Source organism: Mesoplodon mirus, assembly GCF_964341445.2.
Source record: "Mesoplodon mirus genome assembly, chromosome: 18".
Classification (NCBI taxonomy): Eukaryota; Metazoa; Chordata; class Mammalia; order Artiodactyla; family Ziphiidae; genus Mesoplodon; species Mesoplodon mirus.
Genome location: NC_138994.1, coordinates 46950285 through 46967017, shown reverse-complemented (window position 1 = coordinate 46967017; position 16733 = coordinate 46950285). Strand labels below are relative to the sequence as shown.

General features: G+C 57.8%; 2 protein-coding genes across 10 annotated transcripts; one reads left to right on the top strand and one right to left on the bottom strand.

Annotated features, from left to right (window-relative positions):
* Positions 1 to 3863: 3863 nt before the first annotated feature.
* TNK1 (tyrosine kinase non receptor 1) lies at positions 3864 to 9898 on the top strand. 8 transcript variants are annotated; one of them, XM_082604798.1, is made up of 12 exons: positions 3864 to 4097; positions 4263 to 4333; positions 4459 to 4650; positions 4783 to 4938; positions 5056 to 5339; positions 5580 to 5853; positions 7279 to 7373; positions 7715 to 7870; positions 8119 to 8198; positions 8554 to 8858; positions 8941 to 9036; positions 9121 to 9898. In XM_082604798.1, exons 1-12 carry the CDS (start codon positions 3935 to 3937, stop codon positions 9232 to 9234), a joined length of 1986 nt encoding a protein of 661 aa, XP_082460924.1. In that variant the 5' UTR covers positions 3864 to 3934; the 3' UTR covers positions 9235 to 9898. The 8 variants fall into 8 exon arrangements, with proteins under 8 accessions (XP_082460924.1, XP_082460926.1, XP_082460922.1 ...); XM_082604800.1 differs by having other exon boundaries at positions 5158 to 5339; positions 8941 to 9898; XM_082604796.1 differs by having other exon boundaries at positions 8941 to 9898.
* On the bottom strand, positions 9853 to 14670 carry PLSCR3 (phospholipid scramblase 3). Of its 2 annotated transcripts, none has more exons than XM_082604805.1 (8): positions 14331 to 14670; positions 13941 to 14118; positions 13432 to 13673; positions 13285 to 13327; positions 12963 to 13183; positions 12538 to 12627; positions 10750 to 10911; positions 9853 to 10556 (listed from the first exon to the last, which is right to left on the bottom strand). In XM_082604805.1, the coding sequence occupies exons 2-8, from the start codon at positions 13945 to 13947 to the stop codon at positions 10500 to 10502; spliced, it is 822 nt and encodes a 273-aa protein (XP_082460931.1). In that variant the 5' UTR covers positions 13948 to 14118; positions 14331 to 14670; the 3' UTR covers positions 9853 to 10499. The 2 variants fall into 2 exon arrangements, with proteins under 2 accessions (XP_082460931.1, XP_082460930.1); XM_082604804.1 differs by having other exon boundaries at positions 12538 to 12699; positions 14331 to 14666.
* Positions 14671 to 16733: the final 2063 nt, after the last annotated feature.

Sequence of the window (16733 nt, the reverse complement as noted above, 5' to 3'; positions counted from 1 at the left end):
CTTCCACTGGAGGGGACTCGGGTTCAATCCCTGGTCAGGGAAACTAAGATCCTGCAAGCCTGCGCTGCGTGGCCAAATTAAAAAAAAAAAAAAAGAAGAAGAAGAATAACAATTGCCTCTGGGGAATGGCATTGATTGAAAATGGGCATAAGGCTACTTCCTGGGATCACAGAAATGTTCTGGGGACTTCCCTGGTGGTCCAGTGGTTAAGACTCCCTGCTCCCGGGCTTCCCTGGTGGTGCAGTGGTTGAGAGTCTGCCTGCCGATGCAGGGGACACGGGTTCGTGCCCCGGTCCGGGAAGATCCCACATGCTGCAGAGCGGCTAGGCCCATGAGCCATGGCCGCTGAGCCTGCGCGTCCAGAGCCTGTGCTCTGCAACGGGAGAGGCCACAACAGTGAGAGGCCCGCGTACCGCAAAAAAAAAAAAAAAAAGACTCCCCACTCCCAATGCAGGGGGCTTGGGTTTGGTCCCTGGTCAGGGAACTAAATCCCACATGCCACAACTAAGAGTTTGCATGCTGCAACTAAAAAAGCCCACATGCCGCAGCTAAATAAAAGATCCTGCATGCCGCAACGAAGATCCTGTGTGCTGCAACTAAGACCCGGTGCAGCCAAATAAATAAATAAATAAATAAATAAATATTTACCAAAAAAAGAAAGAAATGTTTTGGGTCTTTATCTGCATTAATGGATATGTATATGTGTTGAAATGCATTGAACCGTACAGTTAAATCTGTGCATGTTACTGAATATGTTATACCTCAGTAAAGTACTGTCAGTATAGAAAATTTAGGAATGTTTATATAACTATAACTAACAAAAACCCCTCAGTGTATGGATTAAACAGCACATCAGACATAATCAAAGAGAGAATTGGTGAACTGGAAGAGAGTTGAAGAGATGACCTGGATTGCATTACAGAGACACAAAGAATGGAAAACACAGAAGAGGGGTTAAAAGATTTGAGGGACAAAAAAAAAAAGATTTGGAGGACAGTGAAAAGGCCTAGCATACTTCTAATCAGAGTCCTCAAAGGAGAGAACACAAGGAAAGGAGGAAAAAGAATATCTGGAGAGATACTGGCTGATAGTTTTCCAAAACTGGTGAAAGATATGAATTCATAAACAAAGGAAATACAATAGAATAAATAGAAAGGGATCCATACTTAGACTCTTTGTAATATAACTATGAAACACCAATGATATCTTAAAAGCAGGGAGAAAAGACAGATCACGAACAAAGGAGTAACAATTAGATTGAGCAGTCTTCTTCATAACCAATATGCCTTGCACCTATTATATGCCTACACTGTCCCAGGTACCTTAGGAGGAACAAGACAGATCCAGCCCCTACTGTGTGGAGCTAGTCCACAGTATATCAGAGATGACAGATGTGGAGGGTACAATCACATCTGTCATCTGGCCTGGTTGGAGGGCAAGATAATTGGCAAGAAAACCACAGAAGTAGAACTGTGAACTATGATTTTTTTCCCATTAAGGCTGGATTTTCCCATGTATTTACCAAGATGAGGTGGGCTTTTCCTCCCAAGGGACTCTGGGGACAGCAGCTGCTATGCTTACACATCCTTCCTTGAGACAGAAGGAGACAGGCCAGATGCCCTAAGGCTGGTGGCTTCCTCCCTGGGACCCCTGAAGGAAAAGGAGAGAGCATCCTTCTCCTCAGAGCCTTCTTTGAGCCAGACTGTGTCCCTGCCCCACAGGCCAAGTAGCACCATACAGGGCCCTGGGGTCAGCAGTGGTGACATGGGGGGAGGGGCTTATACCAGAATGAGGCCAGGAAGTGCCAGTGATGGGAATGCATGCCCTGAGGCATGGAGTGCTGCCCTTGATCACCAAGACCAGGTACCAAGCCGGGATGGGGCTGAGGAGCCACTCAGAAGCTGTCTCCACTCCCCAGCCCCCCCCCCCCCCCCGCCACAAGAATCCCCACAGATTCCACCCTGGGGAGCTCCCCAAATGGTCCTTTTCAGGGGCAGCACATTAGACTGGGAAAAGGACTTTCAGAGCTGGGAAAAGGCCAATGGCTTCAGTCTTAGACTCTGTCCGGGCTGGGAGCTGACTTCGTGCACCACCATCAACACCTCCGCCGTGGCGCCCTTCCCAAGCCCGCTGCACCAGGCCGGCTTCCTCCATCAGAGTGCCAGGAAGCCCTCTCCCCTACTAGGGGACTGCGACTATGTTCTGTTTAGCCTTATATTCCCGGGGCCTGGGCGGGATATCTCTACTAGGTGCGTATTCATTTAAGGGGTGGGGCTCTGCTTGAGAGAGGTGGAGGATTTGGTAAGAGGAGGTAGGGGAGACGGGGACGGGATACCGAGGAGGAAGTCCAGGGAGGGGTGAGAAGTTCTTTGGAGAAGTCTGGAAAGGGGGTGGGAAGGTGGAGAGAGGGTGGGAAGGAGGCGAGCAAAGGACAGGGGAAGGGAGGCTTCTCAGGATCTGGCCTGGCGGAGGACCGGCCAACAGGTGCCCTCACCTAGTCCACCCGACGACCCGGGCCAAGCCGCCAGGCCCCGCCCCCCGCGGCCTCCGTCCCGCCCTCCCCGGGATTTAGTCCCGGCAGCCTGGGAGGCTCCCCAGCTGCCGCTTCCGCCTTCGCCAGGTGAGGGTCCGGGGAGGCAGGGGCGCCGGCGAGCGGGCTGGCGGGGCGGCGGTCGCTTGGGAGCGCGTCCGCGGGTGCTGAGCCTCCCCTCCCCAGTCCTTACCTTCCGCGGGCGCGTCTTCTCCTGTCCCCTATCTCGTGTTTTCCCCTTCTCACCTGGCTACTGGTGCTGGTCTCCCAGCGTCCTGGGCTTTCGCTTTCCCCGCCCCTGCTCGTGCTCGATTCCTCGCCACCTCCGAGTGTCCATCTGGACCCCGTCTGGGGTCCTCCGCTTCTTCCGGGCTTCACTGATTAGGGGGAGGGAGGGGGCCAGGTGTGTGTGCAGGCAGCCGGCACCCAGAGCACCTAGAGCCTTATTCAATAAAGATTGGTGGAGTTGCCCTGGAGCCAGGTTAGAGCGAGTGACTCAGGTGTGCCGGCCAGGCTCTGTACCTGGAGCTGAGCTCAGGTGGGTGTGGAAGGGACTGTGCACCTGGCAGACTGGGTGGCTCTGAGCAGTACCTGAGCTTAACCACCCATCACAAATGCCCGATTTGATTTCAAATGTTGCTGCCTCAGGTGCAGAAGAGGCAGTGACCCTGGGCGTCTCTGGGCAGAGGAGGCAGTCTGCCCACGTAACGTAGGTACGTGTGGACACCGTAGCTTGATGTCTTGTGTGTTGTGTGTGTTTGTGTGGACCTGGGTGTCTCAGACATGAGGCGGTGTATCTTGGAGGCAGTGAACTCAACATGTCTCAAGGAGGTGTGCGTGAGGGGTACCTGGCAGGAAGCCTGGTGTTCTACGGCAGCGTATACTGGAATGCCTCGGCTTTGAGAGGACATGTATCTGGGTGTCTCAAGTGTCTTTTGCATCACATCTATAGGGGTGTGTGTGTGTGTGTTGTACCTGCGTATCTCAGGTATGGTGTGGTTAGTGTATCTGGGCATCTCTGGAGTGTATGTGGTGGGTCAGAATGTCTCAGGTGTACCTGAGTGGGTGTGTACAAGGGTGCATCTCAGGTCTAAAAGGTGGTGAATCTGGGTGGCCTAGGGGTATGGGCAGTGTGCCATAATAGCTCAAAGTGAGCAGGGCCACACACCTGAAGTCTGTGCAGTGGTGAAATCTTAGGTGTGAGGAGAACATTCTTCCTGGGGTTTGTGTGTGTGAGGGGCAGGAATCCTGGTTGGTTCTGACGTCCCTCCCTCTGTACCTGAGTATTTCTGAGGGGTTGAGGATGGAGCAGGCAACCATGTCTCTGGTTCCTGAGTGTCTCAGGTGCCCACCCTGGGCCATGTGTCTGGGGGACAGGGCACCACAGGGGTTCCTCCTCCAGACATGCTCCCCGAGGCGGGCTCCCTGTGGCTGCATCGGCTGCTCCAGGACATCCAGCTGGCCCAGTTTTACCGACCCATCCTTGAGGAGCTTAATGTTACTCGGCCAGAGCACTTCGACTTTGTGAGACCTGAGGATCTGGACGGCGTTGGCATGGGCCGGCCTGGTGAGGGTCACCTGCCCCAAGGCTCTGCTGTCTCCTTCCGCAGCCTGTTAGTTGCTACTGTCCCCCCACACCACACCCACCAGCCCCCTGCTTGCCTGTAAATCCCTTGCATCCTGCTCCCCGCCTCCCCCATTACCCCATCCCTCTGATTCTGGCCTCCCCCAGCCCAGCGTAGACTGGCTGAAGCTCTGAAGAGGCACCGTTCGGGGCTCAAGTCTAAGAACTGGGTCTACAAGGTGTGTGTTTTGGGGTGGCGGTGAGAGGCTTAAGGGTCCAGCTCAGGCCCCGGCAGGGGGTGGGCTGAGTGGCAGAGAAGGATGTATGCAGGGTTCCACACACATGATTTCCACCACTGTTTCAGATCCTTGGGGGCTTTGCCCCAGGGCAGAAGGAGACCACCCCACCCTCAGACAACCTTCCATCCCTCCCTGAGCCAGATGGGGGACTCAAGTGTCTGATCCCAGACCGGGCTGTGTGCAGAGGGGAGCTTCTGGGCTCCGGCTGCTTTGGTGTGGTGCACCGAGGGCTGTGGACACTGCCCAGTGGCAAGGCTGTGAGTCTCCAGGGAGCCTACTTCATTCTGGGTACCTGGGCCAGCTTCTCCCTCTGTTCTGTGTGCCTCTCTGCTCTGGCCTTGGCTTAACTGTTCCCTACGTTGCCTGATGGTGCTTCCCCCCACCCCCAGGTCCCAGTGGCTGTCAAGTCCCTCCGGGTGGGTCCTGAAGGCTCCGAGGGCACTGAGCTAGGGGACTTCCTGCGAGAGGTATCCATCATGATGAACTTGGAACACCCACACTTGCTGTGTCTGCACGGCCTCGTACTGGGCCAGCCTCTGCAGATGGTGAGCAGACCCAGATGCCGGCTCCCGGGACAGTCCCGGGGGCCGATGTGCGACAGGAGGGTGAGCGTCAGGGTCTCGTGGGGCCGGACCACCGCTTGCACGGCTGTGCTCCCGCAGGTGATGGAGCTGGCGCCCCTGGGCTCCCTGCACGCACGCCTGACCGCCCCGGCCCCCACGCCCCCGCTGCCCGTGGCCTTGCTCTGCCTCTTCCTGCGGCAGGTGGCGGGGGCCATGGCGTACCTGGGGGCCCGCGGGCTGGTGCACCGAGACCTCGCTACGCGCAACTTGCTGCTGGCTTCACCGCGCACAATCAAGGTGGCTGACTTCGGGCTGGTGCGGCCTCTGGGCGGCGCCGGGGGCCACTACGTCATGGGCGGACCCCGCCGCATCCCCTACGCCTGGTGAGGGGCCGGGCGGAGGGGAGGGATCTGAAGGGCAGGAGCTGAGGGGGTGCGGAGGGGCTGGTCCTCTGAGGGAGGCGTGGACTGGAGGAGGAGTCGTCGTTGGGTCTGGAAGGGCCAGGAAAGGAGGACTTCTGAGCACCACGGCGGGCGCACTAAAGGGGCGTGCACAGTGGCAGGTGGGCGCTCCGGGGCACACACCTGGCACGCATCCAGCCCCCTTCAGCTCCCCTTCCGCAGGTGTGCACCGGAGAGCCTGCGCCACGGGGCCTTCTCTTCCGCCTCGGACGTGTGGATGTTTGGGGTGACGCTGTGGGAGATGTTCTCTGGGGGCGAGGAGCCCTGGGCCGGGGTCCCGCCGTACCTCATCCTGCAGCGGCTGGAGGAGGACCGAGCCCGCCTGCGTAGGCCTCCGCTCTGCTCCAGGGCCCTCTACGCGCTCGCCTTGCGCTGCTGGGCCCCCCACCCTGCTGACCGGCCCACCTTTTCCTACCTAGAAGGGCTGCTCCAAGAGGTGGGAACTCCTGCCTCCCCAGAAACAGTCTCTTTTCCCTCCGTTCCCTCTCCCAGGGTTCCATGCACAAGACTAACGTATACTGGTTCCCGGGCTGGGGTCTGGGACCTGGCTCTGAACAAAGCAGATCCAGTCCTCGCCTGCAGGGTGCTCAGAGCCCCAGGGAGACAGCTGGGGTCGAGTGGATGCAGGCTGAAGGGCCGGGGGCTGGGGCGGAGAGAGGGAAGCCCAGAGCCCAGAGCAGTAGGATGTAGTGGGTGTTTGACAGGCAGAGGAAAGGTTCAGCGGGGGGGGGGGGGGGAAGTGCGGTGACTGAGGTGGCAGAGGCATCTTAGGGGTGCACCGAGGAGGGACTTGTGAGACACGGTAAATAACCAGCGCTAACACCTAGAGCACTCGATCTGTGTAAGGTACTGTACTAAGTGCCTTACGTGTATCCTTATACACGTTCACTCATTTAATCCTCACAACAACCCAGCTCGATTTTAGAGAGGGGGCAGTTAAGGCACTGACAGTTTAAGTGATTTGCCAAAAGTCACACAGGGGCCTCCCTGGTGGCGCAGTGGTTGAGAGTCCGCCTGCCGATGCAGGGGATACGGGTTCGTGCCCCGGTCTGGGAGGATCCCATATGCCGCGGAGCGGCTGGGCCCGTGAGCCATGGCCGCTGAGCCTGCGCGTCCGGAGCCTGTGCTCCGCAACGGGAGAGGCCACAACAGTGAGAGGCCCGCGTACAGCAAAAAAAAAAAAAAAAAAAAAAAAAAAAAAAAAGTCACACAGGAAGTGGAGGACTGGAGATTTGAATCAGTCAGTATGACTTCAGAGCTGTGCCCTAAATCACTGTATACTCTACTATTAAAGGAGTTTAGTCCTTAACTCTGAGGGCACCTGGGGGCCATGGAAGGGTTGTGAGCAGGGGAGTTATAACTCCTACATTTACAGGTTATGTCACTCTGGTTTGGTGCAAGAATGGATTAGAAGGATGGTACTGAAGGTAGGAAAACCAGTAGGCCACAATGGCTGTGAAGCAGAAGTAAGATGAAGAGGTCTGGATGAGGGTCGAGGCAGTGGTGCTATGGAGAAGTGGAAAATTCCCGGAGGTGTTTGGGAGGCAGATCTGATGGGCCTGGGTGTGGAGTAAAAGCAGTGTGCAGGGTGACTCTCCCCTTGGTCCCCTAGGTAGAGGCAGGGTCCCCCTTTGTTGCTCCCTGACCCCTGGGCTGTGTCCAGCTTGGCATGGGATCCAGGTCTGCCTCCTCCATTGGATTACAGCTGAGGGACAGGGACAGTCCCACCCTGGGGCCAGGACAGAGGACATACCTGGTATGGGTTTGCTTGCTGGGTGCACGAACGGTCTCCAGTCTGCTCCCATATAACCCTTCTGACTCAGGCCACAAGCCCAGCCACCCTCTCCTCCTGTCTCTATAGGCCTGGCCTCCTGAGGGACGTTGTGTGAGGGATGTCACAGAGCCCGGTGCCCTGAGGATGGAGCCTGGTGACCCCATCACTGTCATCGAGGGCAGGTGAGGGCCTCGTGCCTCCCGCCCATCCCCAGGGGGAGGACTCGCTCCCCACTCTCCTGGCCCTGGTCCCAGCTCAGCTTCTCCCCAGCTGCTTGAACCCCAGTCCTCTGCCTCATCTCCTCCTCTCCCCACTGGGCCCTGAGAGCTCCACCACAGTCCTGGCATCCCTGCTGGGGCCACCGCTGGCCCATAGAGCCCTTTTGTTTTAGAGAGAAAAAAGCTTCCCTTCCTCCGGGCAGATGCAGCTCCATGGCGCACAGCTTGTGAGCTGAATGTGGGCTGGAGCCCAGCCCTCACTCTCCCCTGGCTCCCATCCCCTTCACCAGAGCCTCTTCCCACAGCCCCGACTCCACAACCTGGAAGGGCCAGAATGGTCGCACATTCAAAGTGGGCAACTTCCCAGCCTCGGCAGTGACGCTGGTAGACTCACCAGCCACCCGTCCAGCCCTCAGAGGCTCCCCTGCCCGGGGAGAGCGACACCAGGGAAACATAGATGGGTGAGGACCTGAAAGAGTGGGGGGCAGAGCTGAACTGGGGGAACCAACCAAGTCCAGCAACTTCTCTGGAAGGGGAACCTGGGGAGGAGGGTGGGGTAAAGCTGGAGGGGAGGCTGGACTTGCCTTCCCACTGGAGCTTCCACTCAGGTCTCGGCCTGCCTGGAAGCCCGAGATTCTTTGGGAGAGGGCACTGCTATATGGGGTAGGGCTGGGGGGTGTGGAGAATGAACTGGAACACTCTCCAACAGGGACAGAGTGAAAGTAAAGCTTCGGAATCCCCCTCCAGCTCGGGGCCAGAGAAGGAATGTGGCCCTGCAGAGGACGAAAGGTGGGCATGGCGGTGGGGACAGGGCTTCCAGGGTCTCCGAGGACGTCAAGGATAAGCCTCCGGTGATGCCCCCTGCTCTGAAGCCCTGCCTTTGCAGATATGATTTCCCCACCTGTGATTTCCTGGCCCCCATTCTGCTTGCTGACATCCTGGCTGTACTTTAGACAGCGTCTCCCCATTGCAGCCCCTGGCAGTTCTTTGGACCCTCAGCTGCTTTGGCCTGGGCGTCCATCCTGCACACCTGGTTTCTTGTCCCCCCCGACACGAAGACCACCCCGAGGACAGCACATATAGCCAGAGAATGGGAAGAAGGCAGCTGGGCTTCCTCTCAAGTTGTTTTTTCTCAAATGTGTAGGCATTTCCAAGAGTCTGGAGTCGGTTCTGTCCCTGGGCCCCCGCCCCACAGGAGGTGGGTCGAGCTCCCCCGAACTTCGACATGCCAGAGCTGCTGTGCCCCAGGGAACCCCAGGTGTGCCCCCCCGCTCCCCCGTAGCCACCAGCTCCTCTTCCCAGCCCAGCCAGCCTCCCAGGGAGCGGCCTCCCTGGCCCAAAAGAGAACCCCTACACAGTCACCCTGTGGGAGCGCCTGGAGCCAGCAAGGCCACTGTCCCCTCTGGGGGACCCTTGCCTGACCCCGAGTTGCAGAGGAGGATTATGAAGGTGAGGGCTCCCTGAAGTGTCCTGGTGTCCAAAAGGGGCTACAGGCTGGCGAAGGGCCTAAGTGAGGCTTTGTCCCCGGCAGGTGGAGCTGAGCGTGCATGGAGTCACCCACCAGGAGTGCCAGGAGGCTCTAAGAGCCACCGGGGGTGACGTGGTTTCTGCCATCCGGAACCTCAAGGTACAGCCACACCGTTCTCTCAGATCCCTGCCCCTCCCAGCCTGGCCCTCTGGCCGCCAGCTGTCCTTCCTCTCGTCCCCACAGGTGGACCAGCTCTTCTACCTCAGCAGCTGGTCCAGAGTGGACTGCCGGCGTGTCCTGGAGCGTTACCAGTGGGACCTCTCAGCCGCCAGTCGCTACGTCCTGGCCCGGCCCTGAGCTCTATTCCTTTGGGCACAGACACCAGATGGACCAAGGGCCTGGTCACGTGGGACCAAGCAGAACCGGAACAAGGTCCTGACAGAGTGTGTTCCCACCTGGGGAGAGCCTGCCATGGGCAGGTACCGGAGGAGCCCGGGATCGGGCCCTGGTGAGTGTCTCCTCACCCTGCCCGTTGGTCTCTGAGGGCGTGAGCTCCCTTGGCCGTAGGAGGATCCAGTGCACTCTGCCCACCATGTTCCCAACAAAGGAGGACTTGCAGGAACAGAGCAGCGACACATCACACCCGTGGGAAGCTTCTGTCGCCACAGAAAATGAGCAAGAGGCCATTCTGGGCCACGGGAACAACCATCCTGAGCTGCCATCAGCTACCACCCTGGGCTCTGTGGGAGCAGCCATCCTGGAGACTTGGGGCATATGGACCAAATTGCCTCGGCTTGGTCTGGGGCCATCATGGGTGATGAAAGTGGCTCTCTTGGACTCGAGGACACTTGATCCTGGCAGCGTGGATTATGAGATGGGCCAGCCACCGCCCATCCAAGCTGTCATAGTTCCCTTTGTTTCTTCCCACACCCAACTCTTTCTCCTGCCCTCTCCCATTACATACATCTTCCAATGTCCAAAAAGTTACAAAGTTTATATGAATATAACATACAAAGATGCAGCCTCCTTCCTAAGGAAGGGGTAGGAAGGGGTGGTAAGGCACAGGAAGTTGAAGCAAGCACCAGCTGAGGGAGAGGAAGTCGGCTTTGGGGCCCTGGCCCTATAGCTATCGGGGCGGGGGAGGTAGGGATCCCCCTCAGAGTGCCATCATCTGAGGCTGAACTAATTGGCCAAGCTGATGCGGGGAGAGGGTGACCGGGTCTGCCGGCTTCGGTGCTGCTTGACCTTCCCCACCCCAGCCCTGTCATAAAACCCTGCGTTCTAAGGCCTCATCTGGAGCAGAGACCCTGGAGGGGGTTGGGAGGAAGTCGGCAGGGAAAGTTGGAAAGCCGATACGCCCGTGTGCTGAGGGTCTGCTGGAGGCAGTGGTGGGAAGTAGCAGGGGAAGGGCTCTCGTACATACCCTTCCGTAGGGGCTACAGGTGAAGCAGGCCAGGGGAGCAGGGGAGGCATGGGGCACCAAGCCTCCAGCCTCTCAGGCAGCCCTGTCTCTCCCCTGCAGTGCACACGGAGGGAAAGGGGCTGCCTCTGAGGAGGGGCCAGGGCGGGTGACCATCTTGAATTCTGGTTGAGATGATGGTCTCCTCACCCCGAGGTGGCCTCTAACTGGTGATGGCAGAGGGCCCAGCGCCTCCTCGCTTCTCGAAGAACATGTAGTCCTGAGGGAAGGGCACGGTCAGCAGGAGATCTGGCTGGGCCAGCCTGGCTCAGCTATCACAACCCAGGTCTGGAACCACAAGCCCCCATAGAGTCTGTCCCTAACCCTCTCCTAGCAGGAGACCAAGAAGTGCTCAAAGCCTCAGAGTGAGAGTAAAAGGGCAGTGGGGAGGCGGGGCGGGGGCCCCGACTCACAATGAGGAATGTGGCTCCCAGCAGCACAGCCTTCACCCTCACGTCCAGGTCCAGTGGGAACTGCAGGCCGAAGTCATCTGCATCGGTGAGGGCTTCTCGGAGCAGCCCACCCCACTGCTTGCTGATGCGGCCCACACTGCGGGATTCATCTGGAGTCTTCACCTGGCAGGAGAGAAGGAAAGAGGGAGGGAGGAAGGACCCGCATGGGGAAGATGTGCCTGATCTCATCGGCATCCAGTCTCACTCCCACAGTCACCACATACGAACTGTGCAGGCTCTACACCTAGCGAGTCCTCCCAAAGCCTTGGGTTTCCATGTGACATCTGGGGAAACTGAGGCACCCGAGGTCACACTGTGAGTACACAGCAAAAATCAGGTTGCAGACTCAGATCTGTTGTTCTTGAAAGGCCACATGTGACTACTAGACATCAGTGCTGGGAGAAACAGAAGCACAATACAGTCTAATCTCCTTAGGGGATGGCCAGTCACTAGGTTTGTTTTGGTTACCAAAGTCCCTGCCGCCCACGGTTTGTGCAGTTTGTGCCCTGCACAGAGTAGCCTGGCCAAGCGGGCAAGGGAGGCTGCTAAATGCCTGGCTGCACTCTACCAGCTGACCAGGCTGCTAGAAGGCCCAAAGGGGTGCCTGTGGTCCTCGCATCTGCAAGGTAGGGAGGGATCTGTTTAGCATGGCATGCAGGCCTCATCCAGGGTGGATCCAAGCCCATCTAGTGGGGGGAGGGGACAGCAGAAAGTGGCCTCTGAGGACCAGGATTTCCACTGGCCTCCCTGGGCCCAGCAGCAACAGGCCCTGCCAATGTGGATGGTAATTCACCGTGACTTCCTGGACTTTTTCCTATGCTCGTTCTCTAGTGACTAGAACTAGAGCGATGTCCTTCCCATCTCCTTCCCCCATGGTCCTACAGCCCTGGGGCATTTCCTGCAGACCAGTCCCAGGGTGGGTAGGGCCTCTCCCAGTCAGCCCTGCGGTCCCAAGAGTGCAGCCCCAAATATGGACCATTCATAATTACGTAAAAGGAAGACTGGCCCGATGAGAACCCCACGATCTACATATTCCCAACCAGAGTTTACCCAGTTACCTCTTTCCCAACCAGTTCCCATCACAGAACCTTCCCCCAGCTACCAAGGTGACTCAGTTTTTAAAAGTAACCTAAGATAAGGTACATCATCAGAAGCCTTGGAAAGTCTACTGGGATATACCTGTTGTTTCTCCCTTATCTACACAGATATTCAAGTGCCTTTGTCTTCTAGAAAGTAAGGTGTTTCCCAGGCCTTACTTTGAAATGGTCATCACTTGGGTTCTCCAGGCTCCAGGTTGGTGATTGAAATGCATGGTAAGAAGGATTCCAGGCTGGGGGTGGGTGGGTGGACGTCTGGACTTATCGGTTGGCAGGGCAAGCCACAGGATGTTAACAAGTTAAATTAGTGCTTGCTCCAGGGCTTGGGCTCATACAGCGGCCATGCGGGCCCAGCCCATGGTACACTCAGTAAGCATCCTTCACCCTAAATCCAGCCTGACCTTAGATTTTTTTTCTGCCTCAACACAGGGCTGCAGGTCACAATCAGCATTGGCCCTTAAGGTGAAACCCTCTTTGCCATATTTTTATAAGACCATGGGCCATCCTATTTCTGAATAGAGGAAAACTGGAAATGTGGTAGGCATCACAGTGGATTTGGACTGATGAGCTCTTGACCGTCCTGTTGGCCATCCTGCCACACGGATCATCTTGGTTTCTGAATGTCCCAGGAATCTCCCCTTATTCCTGATACCTCAAAGTTGGTGTCTGTGCCACAGCCACAGGTCCAGCAGGGCCCCACCACTCGCAGGACGGTCTGGCGGTCAGCGTCTTGGATGGAGAACTTGGGGAGGAAGGGATGCCAGGTCTGTAGAACATGGCCAATGGTGGTGCCTGGTGGAGCCTGTACTTCCATCTGGAGTGGGCGGCAGACAGGATCACTGCCCAGCCAGGCACCCTGGCCCAAGTGCTCACCGGTCTAGCTTTATCACCTGTCTCCCCTCACAAGACCTCCCATCCCCTTCACTAGACCACCTGTCATCCCTCTCACCTCCCATCCCACCTGCGCCCAACTCCCACAGGAGGCACGCCTCATCTCATGCCTCATCCCGGTCGTGCCCCGGTCATCGGCCTGCCCCCTACCCAAGTTTCTCCCTGGCCCCATCCTTCCCCACCCACCTCCTGGAGGCCACAGGGACAGCAGCTGCAGCCACAGTGGAGGGGGCGGAGCAGGCGCAGCACCTCTCTGTCCCCGGGGTCCACCAGGCGTACACGCAGGGGCCGGCGGGCGCCACAGCATAGCCGCGCACAGCAGTTGCTCTCCTCCGCCGCCTGACCCAGGGGCTGTCCGGCTCCAGAGCGCAGTTCGTAGCGGTTACAGGTCTCCCAGCCCAGGAGCGCTGCCAAGGGGTGACACACTGAGGCTCGGACACCAGCGCCTGCCCAAGAGCCCACTATTTGCCCCCGTCACGAGGCCCAACATACTCCTCCTTCCACTCACTTTCCACCCGCTCAGCCTTCTGGTGAATCAAGATCTGATCAATCTGGAAAGAGAGTAGGGGAACGCGCAGACATCAGCTGGCCGGCCTAGTCGCCTGGGTCCCCTCCCTGTCACTCCTCCCTCCCTCCCTCCTTCCCTCTCACTCACCTGCGCCAGGAATTCGAGGCCAAAAGGCACCCCTGGCAGTGGCAAAAAGGGGGCAGCTGGTCCCGGGGCCCCAGGGCCGGGTGAGGGGAAGAGAGCAAAGCCGGGTGCAGGGGTAGGCACGTGGGCGGGCATTGGTGCCTGCCCCGGCCCGGGCCCAGGATGCAGCGTCGGCTCCGGGTACCCAGCGGTCACAGGGTAGGGAGGTGGGGGCGAAGGGGCGTAGCCTTTGGGGGGCAAGTAGCCTGTGAGGGGACAGGAGTAGGTTAGAAGGGGCCCCCGACCTCATCTCTTTACCCCTTGGCCCATGGGCCACGAGGCTGCGGGGAAAATGTGGTGGGAAGAGAATGAGAAAGATGGGGCGGGGGAGCAGGGCGGCGGCTTCTCGGGAGGAAGGGAGGGGCCCCACACAGCCAGTCCGAGCACATTCCCGGAGGATGCGTCCGACACCGGGTTCCCAGGTCCGTGGCGGGGGGCGGATAACGGAGACCCTCGGCCTTGCGCCCACTTACCTGCCATGGGAGAGGGGCGAGGGTTCGCGGGATGTCGGTGTCCCGGAGGCTTAGTTCTAGAAGTGGAGGCAAGCTCGGAGACAGCCAGACAGACACAAAGACAGACACAAAGATGGACAGGCAAACGCAGAGCGGCAGCTGCGCCCAGCGCCGGCCCAGGGTCTCTAGGGCGGCGCGTCTGACTCGGGGAGAAACCGAAAGTGTCAGCGGGCAAGGCGGGGGCCCTGGGACCCTGGATTCCCTCAGGGGCCCCAGAACCGCCCCCTCCCTTTGTTCTCCCATTCTCCGCGGAGGCGGCTGTTGGCAGACGGCAGGACAGATGGACCCGCGGTCAGACCGACGGCCCCACCTCGAGGGAGGTCTCCTGACCCCTCTGTTCCCCCTGCTCACCTGAAGCCCCTAGAATAGCCCGGGTGCCCAGCACTCGGCAGCTCTCGGGAGCTGGTGGAGGCGGGCCCAGGAGCTGACTCCACCCCCCGACCCGTCCAGGCCCCGCCCCTCCCAGCCTGAGCAGAGCGCCTGCGCAGGAAGACTGCCGGCTCTGCTGCGGCGCCGAGGACTCCAGTCCACTCGCTTCACGGCTTGGCGGGCGTCCCCGCCCTTTCCGCTCGGATGCAGAAGCCCAGAGAGGAAGCTCGCCTGGGAGGGTAGCCGGGTGAGCCCTAGCCCTGCGACTCCCGCCAGGCCTGCGGGCGCAGAGTGGTCAGTGCCCCTTGGTGGGAACGAGGGCCGCTTGCGCGGCTCCGGAGCCCAGGCTCCTCCTCCCGAGGGCGGTTCGGGCCTCGCTGACGCAGCGGAACACCCTGCACACTCACCCATTGGCTTCTAGGACTGACTCTTGGCTCCCCTTCTGCCTCCCTGGGGCTACCTTGCCAGTCTCCTCTCCCTGACGTAGCAGTGACCCACACAGACCCGTTGCAATTATAGTACTTCCTTCAGGCGCCCCCAGCCACACGGGGGATAGACTGCCAGACAGTGTCAGTAACGAGTGGGCGTGAAGTGAGGCTCAGGGGGGCCAGAGGAGACAGCGCGGTCCGCAGGAAAGCCTTCTCCCAACAAGAATCGCTTCTTTGGCTTTGTTTGAGTCCTGAGCCCAGGCCCGCAGGTGTGAGGAAGTCCTGCGCCTTGGGGGCCTATAGGCTGAGCGGCAAGAGATGAGTTCAGAGTCCGGCCCACGTGCACAGAGGGCCTTGTGGGAGCTGCGCTTTGGCCCCCAGGGCAGTGGGGAGCCCACTGAAAGATTTTCAGACAGGGAGAGAAGGTCAGATGTTTTAGGAAAACCATTTAACCTGTATGGTGGAGGCCAACAGAGGCCCCAGGCTGGGTTGGCAGTAGTCTGGGGGAGAGGATGGTTGTGATAGTGTGGACAGACAGAAATGGCAGATTTTGGAGATATTTAGACAATAATATAGAACTTGTTTGAGAAGTGAGATGTGGAGGTGAGGAGTCCAGGATGACCTCAGGTGCCTGTCTGGTGACCAGGCAGATGGAGGTCTCACCCATCAAGATGCACATGGGGAGAAGCAGGTTTGGCGGCTCCTTTGTCCCTATGTCCATGTTCCTCTGGGCTGGTCCTACAGCTTCAGTCATCATCTTCAAACCCAAATGCTGGACCTCTCCCCTGGTATCCCTTAGTGCCTCAGATTCTACCTGGCCCAAACCACGCGCCAGCCTCCACCAAAACATACAGACATACAGAAGTTCAGTTATTCAACAGAGATTTAATGAGACCTTACTATATGTCAGACAGGTAATAGAAGTACTTAGCAGTTTTTAAAAATTCCCAGTCTCCTGGGGTTTACATTTTAGTGGGGAAGAGACAGACAATATACATAAAATACATCAGAAGTCAGACGGTGACAAGTGCTATAAAGAAAAATAGAGCAGGATAAGGACAGAGAATGGTGGACAAGATTTGCAATTTTATAGGGGGCAGACTAGAAAGTGATGGCTGAGCAAAGACCTAAAGGAGGTCAAGGATTAAGCCATGCAGACTTCTGGGTGAAGAGTTTTTCAGACAGAGGGAACAAAGGCAAAGGCCCTGAGGTAGAAGTGTGCCTTGTTTGTTCAGTGAACCAAAAGGCCAGTGTGGCTGGAATGGAATGAACGAAGGGGAGGAAAGAGAGGTCACAGGAGGCCAGATCACATACAGCCCTGTAGACCATTGGCTTCTACTCTGAGTGAAATGGAAAGTGTTGGAGGTTTTGGCCAGAGAAGAGAGATGAGATTTACATACTGAAACAGTGTTCTTCAACCCTGGCCACAAGTTCGAATCATCTGGGGTGCTGTAAAAATACCTCTAGCTGGGCCCCGCTTCATATCAATTACATTAGAATATCTGGGGTGAGGTGCAGACATAGGAACTTTTTGAGAATTCCCCAGCAGATTTTAAATTGCAGCTAAGTCTGAGGGTGACAGTGTTAGAAGGATTTCTCTCTCTCTCTCAGGCTGCTTTGTCCGGAGTAGGCTGTAGGTAGGCAAGGGCAGAGGGAAGTTCTTTCAGAAAGCTAGATGAGATTTGCAGGTGGCATGGACCAGCTGCCAGAGTGGTAGCAATGGAGGTGGTGAGAAATGGTCAGTTTCCAGTTATGTATTTGAGCCAACAGGACTTGATGATGGCTTGGATATAGGATGTGAGGAAAAGGGAAGTCAAAGTTGACTCAGGCTTGGCCCAGGAGACCCTTCACTCTTACTGCTTTGTCATTTCCTGCCTGCCCACTCCATCCTGAGCTCCAGGCACTCCAGTTCTCCTCTTGACTTGTTACCAGTATAATCTTGTCCCTTTTTCTGGTG

Excerpts from the sequence above, each read along its gene's own strand:
- TNK1 (XM_082604794.1), top strand. The coding sequence starts at position 3,935 with ATGCTCCCCGAGGCGGGCTCCCTGTGGCTGCATCGGCTGCTCCAGGAC. Across the intron at positions 4,334-4,458 it reads CTAAGAACTGGGTCTACAAG|ATCCTTGGGGGCTTTGCCCC; the intron begins GTGTGTGTTTTG and ends CCACTGTTTCAG. Across the intron at positions 8,199-8,553 it reads GGCCCTGCAGAGGACGAAAG|GCATTTCCAAGAGTCTGGAG; the intron begins GTGGGCATGGCG and ends TCAAATGTGTAG.
- PLSCR3 (XM_082604804.1), bottom strand. Across the intron at positions 13,328-13,431 it reads GCCTCGAATTCCTGGCGCAG|ATTGATCAGATCTTGATTCA; the intron begins GTGAGTGAGAGG and ends CTCTCTTTCCAG. Across the intron at positions 10,912-12,537 it reads GCACAGACACCAACTTTGAG|GTGAAGACTCCAGATGAATC; the intron begins GTATCAGGAATA and ends CTCTCCTGCCAG.